Source organism: Cygnus atratus, chromosome Z, assembly GCF_013377495.2.
Source record: "Cygnus atratus isolate AKBS03 ecotype Queensland, Australia chromosome Z, CAtr_DNAZoo_HiC_assembly, whole genome shotgun sequence".
In the NCBI taxonomy this organism is placed as follows: domain Eukaryota; kingdom Metazoa; phylum Chordata; class Aves; order Anseriformes; family Anatidae; genus Cygnus; species Cygnus atratus.
In genome coordinates this window covers 53778168-53796973 of record NC_066396.1, presented here as the reverse complement: position 1 = coordinate 53796973, position 18806 = coordinate 53778168, and the positions used below count along the sequence as shown (strand labels likewise).

The 18806-nt window shown below is 42.8% G+C and overlaps 1 protein-coding gene across 3 annotated transcripts in view; it reads right to left on the bottom strand.

Annotated features, from left to right (window-relative positions):
- GAK (cyclin G associated kinase) overlaps positions 1 to 18419 on the bottom strand; it is a 77147-nt gene extending 58728 nt beyond the window's left edge. Inside the window, exons 1-5 of one of the 3 annotated variants that reach the window (XM_035564196.2) lie at positions 18053 to 18419; positions 4879 to 4940; positions 3893 to 3952; positions 1746 to 1860; positions 1182 to 1324 (exon numbers count right to left, since the gene is read on the bottom strand). In XM_035564196.2, coding sequence (XP_035420089.1) covers positions 1182 to 1324; positions 1746 to 1860; positions 3893 to 3952; positions 4879 to 4940; positions 18053 to 18194 — 522 coding nt within the window. In that variant the 5' untranslated portion in view covers positions 18195 to 18419. The remainder of the gene's footprint in view (positions 1 to 1181; positions 1325 to 1745; positions 1861 to 3892; positions 3953 to 4878; positions 4941 to 18052) is intronic. The other 2 variants (XM_035564197.2, XM_035564198.2) reach the window with 2 other exon arrangements.
- Positions 18420 to 18806: the final 387 nt, after the last annotated feature.

Below are 18806 nucleotides of genomic sequence, written 5' to 3'. Positions count from 1 at the left end.
AAATTTAGACGATTAAAATATCACACAAGAACTGAATGTTTACCAATCACTCTAACTGCTTGAACTTTCACAATTCAGTAACTAGCTGGGTTCTTCCAGTGCTGTATACACACATTTTAAGTGCAAACTTTGTCCAAAGGGATTCAGAATGTGTTACACTGAAAAGCATGAGAAGGAAACCACAGGAAGACAGAAACAGCCACCGCTATATGAAGTTGATCTTTAAGCTATACTGCAGAAACTCCATGAATCCTACTATTTTCAGTCAAAATAGTTTAGACAATCTTTTTGGACTGCAGCCTATTACACCTCTCCCCAAAAACCACACTACCATCTCAGATCTCATTTGAAGGTAGACTCAAAACTTTTAACTTTTTTTTTTTAATGCCACACTGCAGGCCTGCTTTCCAGGAAGTGTAGCACAGTTAAGTGATCCCCATTTGACACTTGATTATAGTAAGGTCCCTGCCTATTGCAGCACGACTGTCATTTCATCTTGTTTTACAGCCTCTAAAATGAAACCAAGTTTCTGCCTCTTTCCTTATTTTATCTCTGACAGGAATTTCTCTTGACAAGAAAAAAAGCAGACCTAATTACAGCATTGGCTCAGCTACAACACACTGAAGACCTTGTATGGAACTGGCTATGTAAGACACTATGTATTTATTGGTAAATAGTTTTCCATCCCTTTTTGAGAGAAGAGATGAGTCTTTTTTACAAGCTTTTCTAGTGGCCAGTGCATAGAGATTTCTGCCAAGATTGCAAGACCTTATTCTAGAAAGTATCACCAAAAAAGTTGCATCCCAGCTTGTTTAAAATCTCTTATTTGGTATGACCTAGAAGCCTGTTTGTCAGTACTGAGAAAACCTCCTTGCCAAAACTACAATTTGTAAGTCATAACTCTGGTTATTTTATTAAAAACAAAACTTTCAGACTGACTTAACCAGCAAAAGATGTTATATGACTTTTTGTAACCTACCTGAACTAGCTAACAGAAAAACATTAACAGCACAAATATAAGGAAAAGATGCTGCTCGAAAAGATGCAAGTATTTCAGTGATGACCTTCATCAACATCCAGTAATCTTGGCAAGGCAACACATGCAAGCTCTATGCTCATGACTGTCCATTGTAATTGAGCAACAGCCTTAAGAGTAAGTCAGCCTTTACACTGTAACAGACCTTTAAATCTCTGTGGATTATAGGAGGCTTCTGTTTATGCATGTGCTGCACAGCTCTGCAGGTTTGATAAAAGATCTTCAAAACTGTATCACAGGAGATGGGTCCTTTGGGTTCTACCTTCTTTAAGAATTCCACCAGCTGCCCTGTAGAAAGCCAGATAAATTCACATAAGCACACACAGAACAACATCAAGTCTGAAAGCTTGTCACGAATAGATGGTCATCAAGGAAGGTCTACAGTTTTGAGCTATATTAGATAGATATTCCAGAAACGGCAAATCCACACAGACTGCAGTCCAAGGGAAAAAATGGCACTCTTGGGAAACATTCCTGCTGTTCCTTTCTGGACTAGTCTCAAATACAAAGAACTTCGTGATTACCTCATATTTAAGAAGAGGTCAACCCATTTCAAAGAACATAACAGAACTCTCATGAAAGAGGGAGCTGAACTCTAGCTCTAATGAGCTATGCTATATTTAGGAGGTTTTCAGAATTAAGCTGTGAAGCAACCTGTGCAAAACAGCTGTCAGAAGCAATGTCCGGTGCTTAGAGAAGAAATGTTTACCTTTACACAACTCCGTAAGCAGAAGAAACTCTCCCTGTCCTGTGTCTGATTCTTCTTTTCCTATAGATGCAGCAGAGCAGAACTGGACAATGTTGGGATGACCTGAAAGTTTTTTCTGGAGGTAATGTGTTCAAGGAAGAATACTGCCAAATTTATCAATATTAATGTATACAGCAGTTCACAGACATCTTTTGAATGTTAGCTCAAAATCACAGAAGGCATTACAGCTGCACTTAAGATACTCAGCAGAACAAGTAAATCCCTGTCTCAACTTCAAAAATAGACTTCAAGGCTGAAGGTAACACAGCAAAACATAGCTGAAGGTAACATAGCAAAAGTAAAAACATCCTTGTGATTAAGGCTCCAAGGACTTTGTAACAGCCTTAGATACTCCTTCTCTTTTGATAGTGACTACAAAGCATTAACAGAAGTGTCAGGGACATGTTTTAATAATCAGCTGCTTCTCTAGCCAGCTTATCAAGAACAGGCTATTGTATTAATACTTGCTTTGTAGAGGCAGGTGTTAAGTCCACAATGTTTAACTTTCACAGAATCGTCTAGGTTGGAAGAGACCTCCAAGATCATCTAGTCCAACCTCTGACCTAACACTAACAAGTCCTCCACTAAACCATATCACTAAGTTAAATTTTAATTTTAAAATTTTAAATTTAAATTTTAATTTTAAGTCAGCACAATAAAGTTCAAAGTAAATAAAAGTTCTAAACAACTGGGGAGCTTACCTTCTTATGAGTAATAACTCATACTAAAACCCTTGTCATTTTTCACTTACAGTTCAAAAATTCAAGGTATCGTTTTTGAACTATGTGAATAGGAGAAAAACAAAAGTGATCTCAATTCCTTCTAGTGGAGATTTACATTGCATTACACCTATTTGTGCTGTTCCTGATGTGCATCACCCTAGCCAAACACTGAGAATCATGAGACAAACACAAATGATTTACAAGATGCATCCACCAAGTCTGAAAAGAAAAAAAAAGCAAAGACAACCTAAGAACAAAGGTGTAAAAACAAAAAGGGCAAGTTAAATCCACCAATTTAGTATGAATCAAAAGTGCTTTTTTTATCATGTGCACCTCTTCAGAGCCTTTTGCTAACTACTGTGAGTAGTTTCATTATGTAGTTATATCTCAGTAAGTTAGCAACAGTTAAGCCTCTTTCGCATTGTAAGTATACTTCAGTAAGTGAGCTGTGAAAAAAACATGCAAAGAATAATCACTTACTCCTGGCAAGATGCAGTCAGAGTAGCTAGAAATTGCAGTGTTATGGTATTCAGCTCTTTGCAAGTGTATTTTTTTCAGCAAACTGTGTCCACTTTACATTTTTGACAAACATTTCAGCAGTCATACAAAAAACATCTCAGTAGCTTAACTTAAGATCAGTGATTTTGCATGGTAACTCAAAATGCAACTGAATATAGTAGCCAAAAACCAGCAGCATGCCACAGCTATTCACTGACTCTTGAAACAAAGTAAGGGTATTAGAGATGCTGGGGTATCAAAGACTGAGAACATTACCTGGACTGAGAAATAAAACACGACAGATTATATTATACCCTACCACCTGACATCATTGGAGTGAAAAGCACAAACACACTGATGGTTCTGCTCCTTGTTTCTGCTCCATGGATTCTACTGAAATTCCTTCCTCGAAATTCACTATTACTTTTTAAAGCCAGGTGCACCTGATGCAGAAATTAAGATATGTTGACAGTAAAAGCAAGATTCTGAGTAGTCAAAAAGGCAGTAAATCCAGTGCATGTGAGGAAGTATCACTAAGATTTAAATATCATCTTAAAGGTCAAAAGCTCTCTTCATGGTGGTCAGAGGACCACAAGAATGCCCAAATAAGAATTTCATTACTTGGTAGACAGTGTACGTGGCGAAGTCTACACCACCTACTAAAATTATCTCTGCACATTAAATTCCTGCAATTTGAGGAACTGAGCTTGTTGGAATGTCAGTGCCAGAATCATGTCAAACCAGGAACTCAGATCTTCCTCAAATGTCAGTCCTCTTAACCAGCATAAGGCATGAAAGGAGACAAATCTGTAGACTAGTCAATTTCTCAGAAATGTTTCACACCAAGCAATTACATCAAAACATTTAAATACATTCAGAAAAGGATACCATGAAACAAACTTCCTGAATGATGGCTTTATTCTTTTCTTCCTCATTAGACAACAACCTCTGTCAGGAAAAAAAATATATTTGAGAAGATACCACTATTAAAAGTTACAGAAAAACAACAAAACTGCAGAAGTACAGTAATGGTTCACTTTTTTTTTTTACCTATATTTAAATGAGGCTACTTCTACATGACATTTTGAATGTCATGACCACATACTATAGTAACAAAGCATGCAACTCAAGCATGCTTTATGGTCACAAGCTTTGTTATTTGTAGGATGTGGTATGGAAAAAAAAAACAGAGCATGTCATTTTCAGTTGTGTAATGCCACCTTACTGCTCCCAACTCTTGTACTACTACCCTTTTCCCCTTCCTCCCCAAGAAGGAGATCTGCTTTCTGATATAGCCACAGAACATCCCTACTCCAAAAATGAAGTCATTTTGTAGGAAACACAAGTGACAAGCGTGATTTTTTCCAGCAACATATGACAGAGTAAATGATTTCATTTTATTGTCCACCCCACAATACTTGTTTGTTAGCTGTCAAATTATTATTTTAAGCCTTCAGAACATGAGAATCCAGAGGAGCATCTCTGAAAAGTGCACCGCTGAATGGGTGAAAGTATGGAATATTTTAAACATTTTTATTTTAATATGAAAATGTTCCAGGTTCTTTATATCCATGCAACAAAACCTCGGGGCAGAGTCATGAACTTCTACATCAGGCACAAATAAAATAAAATAAGGCACACAGCACTAGTACCTAATACAGCAACTCCTATTTTTGTTATTTAAGCATAAAATGCAGGGTCCTAAGACTAATGACAGTTCTAAATATGGGTATAGTGCAGTGTAAACACCACTGTATCATTCTGGATTTCTCCAAATGCCTTGTTCCATGGAGTATATCAAGAAATAATTATCATGCTAAAGTGTTAGGGAAAGATGGACATTGCAAACCTGTAGTTAAAAAAATTCATTTTACCTTTAAAGCATATTCTTTGCCACTTCCAAGATCCTGAGCTTCATAGACAAAAGCAAAACCACCTGCAAGACAAAGACACTTTAAGTCAGTTTAAATTTTCAGCATTCAGATAAACCAATCTTTAAATTCATGCATTAGCTTGGTTAGAATAAAGAAGCTTTACTGAATGTAAGTATACGTATTTTCTGGTCCCAATAGTATATGTAAGCTACATACAAGAGCTGATATATTCTTGACAGTACTTGCTTTCTTTTGCACATGTCTGTTGCCCCACCAGCTTTGTAACTGTTCTGCGTTTTGTTAGTCTGCACATGCAGATTTTTTTTTGAAATGCAAGCACATATAAAACCAACATTTGCTACAGCCTACATACTGAATGATTTTAATTAAACTATTCTAGTTTGCTTATTTATTTGTTTTTACTATTAGTCTTGCCATTAAAAAAAAACTAACCAAGGGAGTTTAAAATTTTAAATACAAATCTCTTTGTAAGTTTAGGATAACTACCACACTTTAGGGTCCATATTAAAAGCCCAAAGCATTTTCAAGCACTGAAGCACACATTTCCGCTACCACAAAGTATGATGGTGTCACTAACCTGAAATTTAATCGTAACTTATACTATTTTTATTTCTTCTATGAATACCTTCCCTGTGGTTACATCAACAGTATGGTTGCACATTTGCTCTCCACCTACTGCAGCAAATGCCTGGTGGACTAACAGCCAAGCACAGTAAGTGACAAAGTTGAGCTGAGTTGCCTTTCTACACCACTAGTATAAATTCTGTTCTCATTCAGCTACATAGTGATGTCCTCTCTAGAAGTAATTTGGAAAATAAGCACAGATGTCAGTGACCTAGAAAATTTCACTGGTCAAAAGGTCTAAGAGAACAGGATAAGGAATAAAAACGTCAGGCAAGAAACAAGCTGACAAGGCACTTTTTAAAAGATGCATGATCCAAATCACTAGTTATACTAGCGCCCTGTACCTTTTCTCTGTGGGTGAGGAACATTAACATGAGGCTGAAGCGAACACTTAGTGTCTCATGCAATTCAATGAGATTCAAGGCTTTTCAAGAAGTACCCTCGAAAGTGTCACATGGCAATCAGCCATCACATGTTCTCACTTTTGAAACTCCACAACTCCCAAATGTTACCACCAACATAACCTTTTACTGTGCCATAAGCATTAACAGCAAGATCTGAATGAATGACAGGCTCCCTGATACTGAGTTCTTTTACAGTATAATTTTATACAGAAACAACAAACCAAAACCCCAGTAGCAAGGAGAACAAGATAGAGTAACTACAGCACTACAGAAGAGTCAAAGTATCAATGGTATCAAAGAGGACAGACAGCACTCTCTGCTAGAGTACTTCAGTCCTCCCCTACAGGCCCCTGCCTGCTCTGTGTTTAGACATTTACTTTGATTCTTTTTCTAAAAGCAGGTTCGGTGCTTTCCACATGCCCTCAGTACAAGTGTTCTGGTTGGCAACTCTCGATCACACACCTGAATTTGGGATGCTGATGGGGCAGGAGCTGGAGACAGAATGAAGTGCACGCCACCATCTTGGAGTACTACCTGAAAAGGTTTTGGCTCCTTTCTGAATGAGAACATAGGCAGTAAAACCAGAGCTCTTGACAGTGCTGATCAGCTACGGCTACTGCTTACAGATTTCATAGCACTAGTGAAACAAGCAAGGTAATCCATGGGCTATCCCTGGACTGAAGCCAGGTGCTGGGAAGCCGTAGCCCATGACTGGTATTCCCAACCAGTTCCCTGATCACGGCAAGAGGTATGACCCAGGGTTCAGAGCCCACCATTGCAGTCAGTAGGCCATGTACACCAGGCACCGTGCCGCAGTGGTACTGCCTCCACATCTCTCTTCTACACAGGCCCCACAGGCTTTCCACACAGGGAAAGTACTGCTGGACCTGCAGAAGAAAGTCGTTGCGTGCATGTGAATTTTGGCACTAGTACCAAGAACAGAAAATCAGGCATTAACAAAAGCTTTAGAAAATGAAGTAGAAGATTCTAAGATGTAAATGGAAAATGTTACCTGCAGGTTTAACGTAAATAAATGATGGGAGAATTGTGATACCATATTAAATGGAATGGTAATTGTAGAACATAATAAAGCATGCTGGGGAGCTCAAGTAGTATAAGAGTTTTTAAATAGAAAATGGATAAGGCCTAATTTGTATACCATTGTTAGACAGGTATAAAAGTAATCGAGCTCCAAACAGCGGCAAATTATTTTTTTTGACCTCCCAAGAAAAGGGGGGTATCAGTATTCATCGGTATTAACTGACACCTTTTCCGGACGGCCAGAAGCCCTTCCCTGTCGCACCAATCAAGCTAAAGAGACAGTAGAATGGTTATTGCAGGAAATCATTCCGAGCTTTGGGGTACCGTTAGCAATATCCTCGGACAGGGGACCGCACTTCGTTGCACCTGTGGCTAAAGACGTAAGCTGGCTATTAGAAATTTCTTGGAATTTACGTACTGCATGGAGACCCCAATCTAGTGGACAGGTAGAAAGGATGAACCAAACACTAAAGGGACAGATCAGTAAAATCTGCCAGGAAGCCAAAATACAATGGCCACAAGCTTTGCCTATAGCCTTATTGAGAATAAGGATAAAGCCAAGGAGTGCAATGTCAGTAAGCCCATAAGAGATTATGTATGGAAAGCCTTATGAATCCTCAGAACCAAATCCTAATATGCACTTAACAGGGAACCAGGATGTTTATAACTATGTATTGTCTCTTGGCAAAACTTTAGCTCAACTTCAAAGTGTTTTGGTGTGGAACCGACCGTTGTCATGGGAACATCCTGTCTTTGCATGCGTCTCGATAAATATTTCCTGGTTTTATTCTAAAAGCCTTGCAAACTGCACATTGAAAAATACAGGCTTTAGTTTACAAAGCTGGGGGCTTCTGATAGCACAAATTTCTCCTACAGAAAGTTACCACACAGTTTTGTGGATGGCACTCAAGTGCCAAATGGTGACAGCGGCACCCCAGGTGACTGAACAGTTATTTTGCATGCTCAGCTGCACTGGGTACACTGGCAAGGGTTCTCTGAGTGCTGAAATGGGGTAAGTCCAAATGTATTTCAAGCACACACCTTGCTAATACCGCCACAAACACCTATGTCCATTCATCTACACAGACACACTCCAAAATACAGCTTATGCTTCATCCAAAAGCATCAAATGATGCCTTAGGATTTGCACAGGTGAAAGAAACAATACATCAGAATTACATCAAACAGTAAATTGAAAGAAGCAACTTGATTAAAATATTGATAGCTTGAGGGTATACAAATAGTTTAAAGGAAATGCTTATTTCAGTGATTGTACCAAAAAAATCAAGTACAGCAATGCTAAATACATTAAGTACATTGCACTTTTCAGAACCCCAAACAAAAGCCAGTCAGCTGGTATTATGCTTGGCTAAATTCTCTTCATTGCACCCATTTTATAAATGAAGTACCTTTCACTGCTGCAGGGCTTAATCTGATCCTTTACCGCTATATGCCTGTCAAACACCAATTTTAATTCTCTCACTCTGCCATTTCATTCAGTTTCACCTGAACACTGTTCAGTTCCATACAATATTATCTATCCACTACTACTGCAGTAGTACTGCATAATTTTAACTCTATAGATTTTCTGGGAAACAAAAAGTCCAGTGAGAAGTTGTGAAGCTACTTGTTTACTTGGTCTAGCCACCTACTATTGATAAAAGCAATTATTTTCAAAAAAGACAAAACATGTCCTACTGCTTCGTTATTAAAAGCAGTTTTATTTACAATTGATACTAGCTTCCTTGTAGAGCTAGCCTGTTCTAGCAGTTTAAACATACCCTGAATAGAAAAGGCTTCACTGGCAAAACTTCTTTGCCATGACCAACACAGTAAGTAACGTAATTTGCAAAAATAAAAAAAGCACCTTTATCGGTGTGGTGCTTTTACCCTGCCCTGCTGGGCAGCAGAACTTTCCTACAACTGCTTTCTCTCTCCCTCCTCAAAAGGAAAGGGGAAGAAAATACGATGCAAAGGGCTCAGAGGTTGAGATAAGGATAGGGAGATCACTCAACAACTACTGTCATGGGCAAAACAGACTCAGCACGGGGAGGTTAATATAATTTATTGCCTATCACTAGCAGACTAGAACAATGAGAAGTAAAAGCAAACCAAAAAACACCTTCGCTCCATCCAACCTCCTCCACTTCCTCCCATGGGAATGGGGGCTGCGGTCAGTCAGTCCCTGACGCTTCGTCTCCACCGCTCCCTCTCGGTCCCTCCCTGCCCCTGCTCCCTGTGGGGTCCCTCCCACGGGATGCCGTCCTGCCCGAACTGAGCCTGCGGGGGCTGCCCACAGGCAGCAGCTCCTCAAGACCTGCTCCCACACGGCTCCGTACCGCGGGGTCCATCCATCCCCCAGGAGCAAACTGCTCCAGCACGGGTCCCCCACGGGTGGGCGGCAGCTCCCCCCAGACCCCCTGCTCCTGCTGCGGGGGCTCCTCTCCACGGGCTGCAGCTCCGGCCCGGGGCCTGCTGCTGCGGGGGCTCTCCATGGGCCGCAGCCTCCTCCAGGCCACATCCACCTGCTCCAGCGGGGGCTCTTCCACGGGGGGGCTGCAGCGTGGAGATCTGCTCCGTGTGGGACCCGTGGGCTGCAGGGGGACAGCCTGCTCCACCAGGGGCCTCTCCCTGCACAGGCCGCAGGGGAACTGCTGCTGCCTGCCTGGAGCACCTCCTGCCCTCCTGCTGCACTAGTTGGTAATAGAAGATGAAATATACGTTTATCCAATGAATATTGCTTAATGTGTTACATTTGCGATGTACTGTGCCTGGGCTGTGCTTGGAAGATACAAAATATATGTGCAAAGATAGCATGAGAAAATGCACCAATTCATGATGAGGAGTAAGGAGGAGGACTAAACGAATGCCGAACTTGCAAGACATCTAGATAACTGGGGCCTCTCAGACCCTGGGAACTGGACCAAACCAACCTTACGGTTTGGACTGAGACCAAGGGCTCAGAGAGCATGCGCAAGAAGAAAAGGTAAAAAGTTCAACTCTGATTAAGACATCTTACTTCATCCCGACGACCACCTGGATGACCACCAGAGACTGATACGCAAGCGCAGAAGGACTGATAAGATAATTAGCATAAGAAGCGGGGCTAGGCGGAGCTAGGAAATAAATATGCATAGATGTGTTGTAAAACTTAATGCATATGTAATATTCTAGGAGATAAAAGTGAACTGAGTGAACAAATTGGACAAAGTTAGATTTGGGCAGGCATGCCCCTAACTTCCGGCCCCTAGTAAAGCACCTTCATATAATCACTTTGTGGATTATGTGTCTTCATGAATGCTAACACACTCATCTGGGGGCTGCAGGGCTGCTTCTCTCACGCTTTCACAGCCCTCTCTCCCAGCTGCTGTAGTACAGCAGTATTTTTTCCCCTTCCTTCAGTCTGTTCTCCCAGGGGGCTACCCAGCGTCGCTCCCTGGCTCAGCTCTGGCCAGCAGCAGGTCCCTTTGGAGCCGGCTCTGCTCTGACATGGGGCAGCTGCTGGGCTCTGCTCACAGAGGCTGCCCCTGCACCCCCCGCTACCAAACCCTTGCCACAAAAAACAAATAAATTCCACCCCTTGCCTCTATGAAAAGCATATTTAAGAGTGATCACAACACACTCTTACTTCACAATCAATCTTCATGAAGTTCACATACAACAAAAAGAAATCCGCACACCAAAACAAACGTAACACCGTCACAACACCGACAAAGTGGACAATTTACAAACACTCCACCCCTCGTCCTTTCACCACAGTACTGCAACACATTCTTCACAATTATTACTTAAGTTCTTCTCAACTATTACATTAATAAACAACATCCAGTCCATGTTTTGCCCGTTACTTCTCTCAATTATCATCCTTATCTCAAGCTCCTGGAGCCGCACATTTAGAGCCTTTTTGAGCACCGAAAAGGACTGTGGTGGTTTTACCCTGCTGAGCAGCTGAACTCCACCACAACTGCTCCCTCATTCCCCCTGCTCAAAAAAAAGGGGGAGAAAATAGGGTGGGAAGGGCTCAAGGGTTGAGACAAGGACAGGGAGAACATTCACCACTGATCTTCATGGGGCAAACAACACAACCTATTTAACTATATCCACACCAAGGTTTTCACTGTCTGTCATCTTACTCAAGGACCATGTCCCTACACTAACATACCTGTATAAGCAAACACCTCCACTGCAGACCAACTGATGCAAACGAGGAAATGAAAGTTAAGAATAGAAAGACTACTTCAGTTTCTTTCCTAGGGGTGCAGAAAGTAGTTTTATTTTGGGTGGTTTCACTCATCATTTCCACTCCTGCAAGTATATGTAGATATCTTTTTTAAGCCAGTTTTCTGAGCCTTTTCATATCAGCAAAATAATTTTAGGATTCCTCTATACAGGTTACCTGTGTGTATGTGTGTATATATATATATATATATACACACACACACACACCCAAACTCTTGCCCCAAGGAACAAAATTTACGGTCTTGAAGCATTTCATAGTCCCATTTCTAGAATGCAGCCAAAACTTCCAAAAGTTCTCAGATCATTTTGTCACAGAAACCATGACAGAACAAAACTGGTTTTCTTCACCTTCTGTAGGCACAAACTTAGTTGTAAGAGGTACACTACCCAAAGCACTATGCCAACTTGTGAAAACAGAGTAGCCAAGTACAACAGCCAGTTCTGGAACCAGCCTGCTCCATGCACGAGGACCAGAGCACAAAGCTTACCAGCCTCACCTCCCCAGTCCACATTATCACCACCTTTTGACTTGCTTTGCATTGGGAACTAGCCTTACCTCACTTGTGTTAGTAGTTAGCACTCCGTACCCATCCTTACACCACCACAGCCCAAGTGCAATGCTGCTGCCAGTTTTTCCATCATCCTCTTATAGAGCTGAGAAGACCCTTTCATTTCCAACAAAGAGATCTGCCTTCTCCTCCACGTTAAACCTTGGCACCTCATAATATCAATTAAGTTCACTGCACTACAAACCTACGTGGATATAAAACTGTTCTTTTTGATCGGGTTTTTGTTTTTCCTACCCTCACTGATCTTCAGAGAAACCATTTCAGTGAAATGACTGCTCCGCTACTTGGTGGCTAGGGCAGCATGAAATCTGAAGGGATATCAACCACAGCATAAAACTGCGTGCTGCTGTAATGCCTTGTTTCTTTACACGCTTAACTAGTCATGAGAAAGAGATGACGCGAATAACTTCCTGTTTTTAATTACTTGGTATGACTTGTCCGCTCCCCTCCCAAATACTGACCAAATTTCTTTCTACCTCTGTTTTGGGTTGCTCATATTTTGATTATAGCTCAATTGAAACACCCTAATTGCAGCATGGACTACATGCTACATTGCATCCTACCTTAAAGTGGGCAGATGCTTTTCTGAAGGAGTACAAGCAATACCCTTGATCAAAAAGGAAGAGATACTGTGTTATTGTTGCCAAGCATTGATAAGCATTTTTCCTTCAAGTCCAGTCATAAATTTGTGTTAACTGCGAAGTCCTAATAACATGAAGAAACAACCCCAGAGATGAAGGATCTGGAGTTTTTCCCCAGAGCCTTGAGAACTGGAGAAGTAGAACACTTTGAAACATTCATTGCTCCCCTGCAAGTATGAACTGTTATACCTAAGAAACAGAAGCTTTGAACAACAAACAGTATTGCTCTGCTTCATGCTAGGAAATCCTCTCTACACCTGCAGTAAAGGGAGCATGAACCAGAAAGCTACTAGGTGAGGGTGCTTTAGCTCTTCCTTAGCAAGTCTGACTTCGTTTCCTGCTTCTGAGAAGTCTGCCTCACACGGTTTGTAAAACTGTCAGTTCGTCCTTTAGTTCACGGCTGTTGCAACTTCCCTTTGACATGATGTGAGCTCTCCTCCCTTCATAGTAAATCCATCCACCTGCCAGCAAATCAAACTAACTATATCCCCCTAAAACAGACTAAGTGTTCATTGTGACTCTGCTGGCCAGAGGTTTATGAATTATACCTGTCCAGCATTTAATTACACCACCACCCCTCTTCACTCACAGGGCGGTGAGGCACTGGCACAGGCTGCCCAGAGAAGCTGTGGATGCCCCATCCCTGGAGGTGCTCAAGGCCAGGTTAGATGAGGCCCTGAGCAACCTGATCCAGCGGGTGGCATCCCTGCCTATGGCAGGGGGGTTGGAACTGTGGGATCTTTAATGTCCCTTACAACCTGAGACATTCTATGATTCACCATACTGTGAATCCAGGAGTTGCAGAGACCATAAAACCATACCTATAAACTTGGTGAAGTATAATTCTGCCTGTTTACTTTCAAAATATTAATTGCATAAACTCAAAGATCAAAGCAGATTTTTTCACAATGCTTTAACAAAAGATACAAGTTCTATTTTGTCACAATACTGCTTTGAACAAGTCACATACATGACTTCAGCTCTTGACAGCTCGTTGAACTCAGAAGAAATTAAGGCCTCTAGTCTGTACTACTACTTTTTTCATTAAGGAATGGTTCTTTCTTCATAGTGATTTTTTTAAACTCAGATCAAAGTCTCAGTGATGCAGAACTTGTGTCACCACGGTTCTGTTCCATGGTCTTATTCTTCTGCCCATGCTTGTTGCTCAAAGAAAGCTTAATAAATCAGTAGACATAAATGGTTGCTAAACGCACGCTACAGAACTTGCTCGTTCCCTCCTCCTCACAGAACTGCATATGTTTATTCTCAGTTGTTCACTCTCTCATGTAAAACAAGCAACAAAAACATTTTAAAGTTAAGTGTACAACGAGGAAACAGAAGTATTTTTCCCTTAAATCCAGATAAAATTTAAAAAACACAAATGCAATATTTCAGGGAATTTCCTTCCATACAACTCAATCATGATTTTCCTTGGCTTTTTCCAGCACATGGGAAATCTACCACCATGACGTGAAACTTCATTCCAGCAACAGCACAGTTGGACAAGCATATCACAGGGAAAATCTTATTTACAAAATGCCACAGCATTGAGAGGAAAATTCTGTGTGAAAAAGAATAAAGACTAGTATTAATACTAACCCATATCAAAAAGCCTCAAAGACTTGAGCGTGCAGGAAGTCACATTCCTGACCTCCACTGGAGGAAAAAAAAATTGCACATCTTCTCTTAAAGAGTTTCTAATCTGAGGGACAAGTATTAGTAAAACTTAACGTCTTTGCCTTCTCATCACAGCATCTGGAAGAAAAATAAGGCTAAACAGACATTTAGTCTTAGTGTGTTATAAACTTGTAATTTATCTAAAGTGTTGGAGAAGTTCTGTTTCTTTGTCTAGTACCTCTGTACAGCGTGAAAAGCAGTTTTCTGCAGGTTCTCTCAGCTATCCCATACATGGATCAGTACTACAGAGTCTGTGCATTTCACGAAGAGGAGCCAGGCACCCCTCAGCCTGAACAGTGAAATCTCCATCTTCACTGACTGTTCATTAGTGGATATAAAATCCCCAGTTCTTAGGCAAGAGAACTTCATAGGCACTGAAACCCCAATTCCATCATTTATTCTTAGCTTTTGCTCCTCATCTGTCAGACCAAAGAGTACCTGGCTAACTCCACAACACAAGTTTTCAAACACATTGCAATTAGCCTACACAGGCAGGTTGCTTATTTCTCAATATACTTTGAAGAACAAGTGTTGCTAATTCCATGCCACCAGCTCCTCCCAGTGACAAGACCCTGAGTTGCTTTGTGTAAAACCTTTAAGTTTGAACCAAGATACCACTGCCCCAGTTCATATAGAAATCAACAACTTAATCTATACTTCATAGAACAGCAATTACCCTCTTAAGAGTAAAGAGAAAACCATGAGGGTTAATCAATCCACAGTTGAATCACCTGTTGACAAAGGCAAAAAGTATATTTAAATAGTAATTATGGCATAAAATGATTTTCTTGATGCAATCATCTCTAGCACAGATTTCAAAAAAAAAACCAACAGTAACTCAAATACAAAGCATTTTAAAATAAGTCATTGAAAACACTAATAGAGGCCTATTTTCTGTCTGGTTTATCTCACTTATCTTACCAGAAGAATCCTCAAAACTTAAAGATTAATTTTCCATTATTGCGATCTCTGTTCCAGAAAATTTAACAAAGCTGAAACAGTAAATATGAAATTATCAACAACAGTGCCCTATTTAACCTGTAAAACTCAAGAGCAGTTCTCAAGAAGCAAATTAACATCTCACCAGCCATGAAGTATTTGTAGGAAAATTACATTATCTGCTGAGTGGCAGTAGGAACTACTGGTGAACTTGTCAACCGATTTTTAACGTGCTATGAAAACCATTAAAAATGTTACCTGATTTAATCAAACACTTAACATAACACTTGCAGGATAAGTTGTTTTTTTTTTCCAACCTTACAAGAGATTGAAAGGTATCAGGTTTTGTTTTATAGATCAGTTTCTGTTTGCTATTATGAGACACCCTCAAGTTCTCTATACTTACTGTATTTTCACTTTGTCAGTGAGAGATACGAAATAATTTATGAACGACTCTGTTTCTGCTACCCTACGATACTTCATGATGCTAATCAACAGACTCTGTTCACACCAATTAAAACACCACTGCTAACTGCTTTTACAAAACAGACTCACTAGAAACATTCATGGAAGAACATAACATTTAAAGACTGCCATCTCTCAGGAGCAAGAATTAAGAAATTACTTTCTAAAGACTACTGCTCAGCCTGCTCTGGTCACCTGCTCCCTCCAACTCTCTTGGAAGGTTGAACGTGCCAGCGTATTAATAGCCAAATCATCAGCTCAGCAGTCTCCATCCCTCAGCTATCCGGTATGGGCTGACACAAGGATCCTGAACAACGGGGGAGGACACCCCAAAACACCAAACGAAGAAGCAAAAGTCAGCATAGAAAATCGTACATGCTGTTCACGTGAACAGCAAGGGATCTGACAGATTGCAGTCTAAGCCACCATCACCTAACGCTATCCACAGAGTTCTCTGTCTCGTGTAGCTAGACTGCATGTGTGCAGACTCCCTGGTACAGGGGGATGCCCACACGGTAATGGGGACAAGTACAAAATGCTTGCCTGGTAAGTGACTTACGTGCATACAAGAGAGCACAAAGTTGCCTTTACTCACCTTTACCAACTAGGCGTGTAACCTAGTGTAAGGAGAATTTTGCAGCAGCACGAGCACCTAACTGGAAGACCCTGAAGAACCATGACAACTGCTGAAGCCAGCATCACATGAAAGGCAAGCAGGGATTAAATGTAAAGGCACTGAACCATTTCCTCTGAAATTTCTTAGCTGCAGCGAGCAATTGAAATGTCAAAGTAGAAGACAGAGCAGACTACTCCAGAAGCACTCAGTCCATCCTCTGAAACACTTAATCTGTTCATGCATCTGCTCATCCTCTGTTCAGAGGTCTTATCAGTGCAAGGGATCTTCGCCTGCCTGTCCTCCCCACACTTGTTCTCACAGCCCTGCCACAGCACACCACATTTTCAGTTAGCCCAGTCCTGCTCCTAGGGTGGTATTTCTGCAAAATGAGTCAGGGAAACAGAGCTACACAAACTGTGTAGCTAGCATCCCAGTTCAAAACACAGGCACACACGTATTTGCACCAACACAGACAGGCAGCACAACGCTGATCTGGAAAGAGCTGCAGGGTGCGAGAACCACCAAACTTACCCTGCCTGCCACATGATACTTTACAACCCATAGACTCCATTCACATCAAATGAAAACAAAGGAGACCATACGATCTTATAGAAAAGGCTACTTCTCCGCATTGGCAGTTCACATGCATCTCACCACGGATTTGAAATCTAAATTCAGAAAGCAGTCCTTGAATTCTAGCAGGGAACCTGGCAGGAAAGAACTCGCTTGAAACGAACAGATTTTCGATTTGTTAAGCATTGAGAAGATTGCTCTTAAGAACACTTACGCAAGCATTTGCAAGAAAGTGTCAAGCACAGGTTCAGAGCTGGAGGAAAAACTGTATCAGCAACAAATCAAGTGGTGAGTTTAAGACAGAGACATTCCTGTTTCAAGTCTCAAGACCGCAGAAGTGGCAGGAACTTTTTGGACACCCAATGGCTCCAAGCTCAACTGAATGAATTACATTTCATAATGAAAACCTTGTGGCTTTTTTGTGGGGTGGGTTTTTTTTCCCCCCTTTTTATTTCTTCTTTAAGATAGTGACTAATTACGCAGGTCTCTTCAAACGTCTGTTCTAGAAATGGTACCAAGATGTTCAGGTATCAGCACAGGTTCACTATTGCAAACTGCAATCAGGCAAACATTGAACATACCTAACGGTTGTTTAAGGTCAGCTATGTTGGCTAGTCTCACTCCCTAGCATAAGCAAGCTGTTGGAACCTATTTCAATCAGTGAAAGGGAAAACAAGAAGGAACACCACACCACTGAGACAAACAAGGAACACTCCAAACTCCAGTGGCAAATAACTGCTTGAGAACACTAGACTTCAAGCACATCCCTATTTGCTCTAAGTCATCTAACTGGCATCTTTCCCCTGACACTTTAGAAGACCTGTGTTTAGATCCTGGTGAACAGTAAGCTGCTGCCAAAGTGAAGTACGAAATGCTCGCTTTACAACCAAGAACTAAACGGCAGGTACTTCTCCCAACAGCACTTAGCTGCCTGCCCATCCTCTACTTTCTCTGGAAACTGTTATGATTAGTCCAGACTGGAATGTCACGGCATCAGCAGTAACAGACAGTTTGTTTAGCATTCACCTGGCAGGAGCTAATCTTTAAAGAATCAAAGTTTATTTCGCCCTGGCGACTATGAGATTTTAAAAAGCTGCGCAGGAACAAACGAGCATAGAATCATTCAGGTTGGAAGAGACCTCCAAGATCACCTGGCCCAACCACCCCCCTACCACCACCGTCACCCACTGACCCATGTCCCTAAGCACCACGTCCAGCCTTTCCTTGAACACCCCCAGGGACGGTGACTCCACCACCTCCCCGGGCAACCCGTCCCAGCGCCTGACTGCTCTTCCTGACAAGAAATGTCTCCTCATTCCCACCCTGAAACCGCCCCCCCCGGCCCCGTGCCCGCCCCAGCCGTACCCTCGGCGATGACCCTCCGGACGCGCAGCCTCATGTCGCCCATCTCCACCGTCTGCCCCACGAAATCGTTCTGGTCGCGGCTGGCGGCCCCCAGGGAGCCGGGCCCCGCCAGGAAGTCCAGGGCGGACTGCAGCAGCGACATGGCTGCGGCCGGCGCCCACCCCGCCCACGGGGGCCGGGAAGGGTCAAAAAGGGTTGGGGGGCGGGGGGGGAAGGAACGCGGCGGGAGGGCGGCGGGCGGCGGCGGCCCGAGCTACCGAGGACGCCGGGGGGGGGGGGGGGGGGGGCTGGGGCCGCCTCCTCAGCCACTGTACTGTACTGTAGGCGCTCCGGCCTGCTTCCGGGTGCGCTGCGTCACTTATGACATCACGGCACCGCCCGGGGCGGTGCCGCGTCCCCTCGGTGGGGCGAGGCCACGCCCACGAGGGGCGGGGCTCGGTTTCCCGCCCAACCGTTGGGCGGCCGTTGGGCGGGAGGCGGCGGGGGGGCGCCGAGGGGGGAACCCGGAGTGGCGCCCCCCCCCATCCCCCCCCCACAAGGTCGGGTCGCCCTGGTCCCGTCCCCTCTTGGCGGTGCCTCAGTGTGTGAGGTGGCGGCTCCCGGCCGGCAGCCGTGGGCTGTGAGGCTCTGCGCTTCCCGCACCGCCCCGTAACGCCGCACCTGTCGGGTCCCAAACCCTGTCCCTAAGCACCACGTCCAGCCTGTCCTTAAACGCCCCCCGGGACGGTGACTCCACCACCTCCCTGGGCAACTC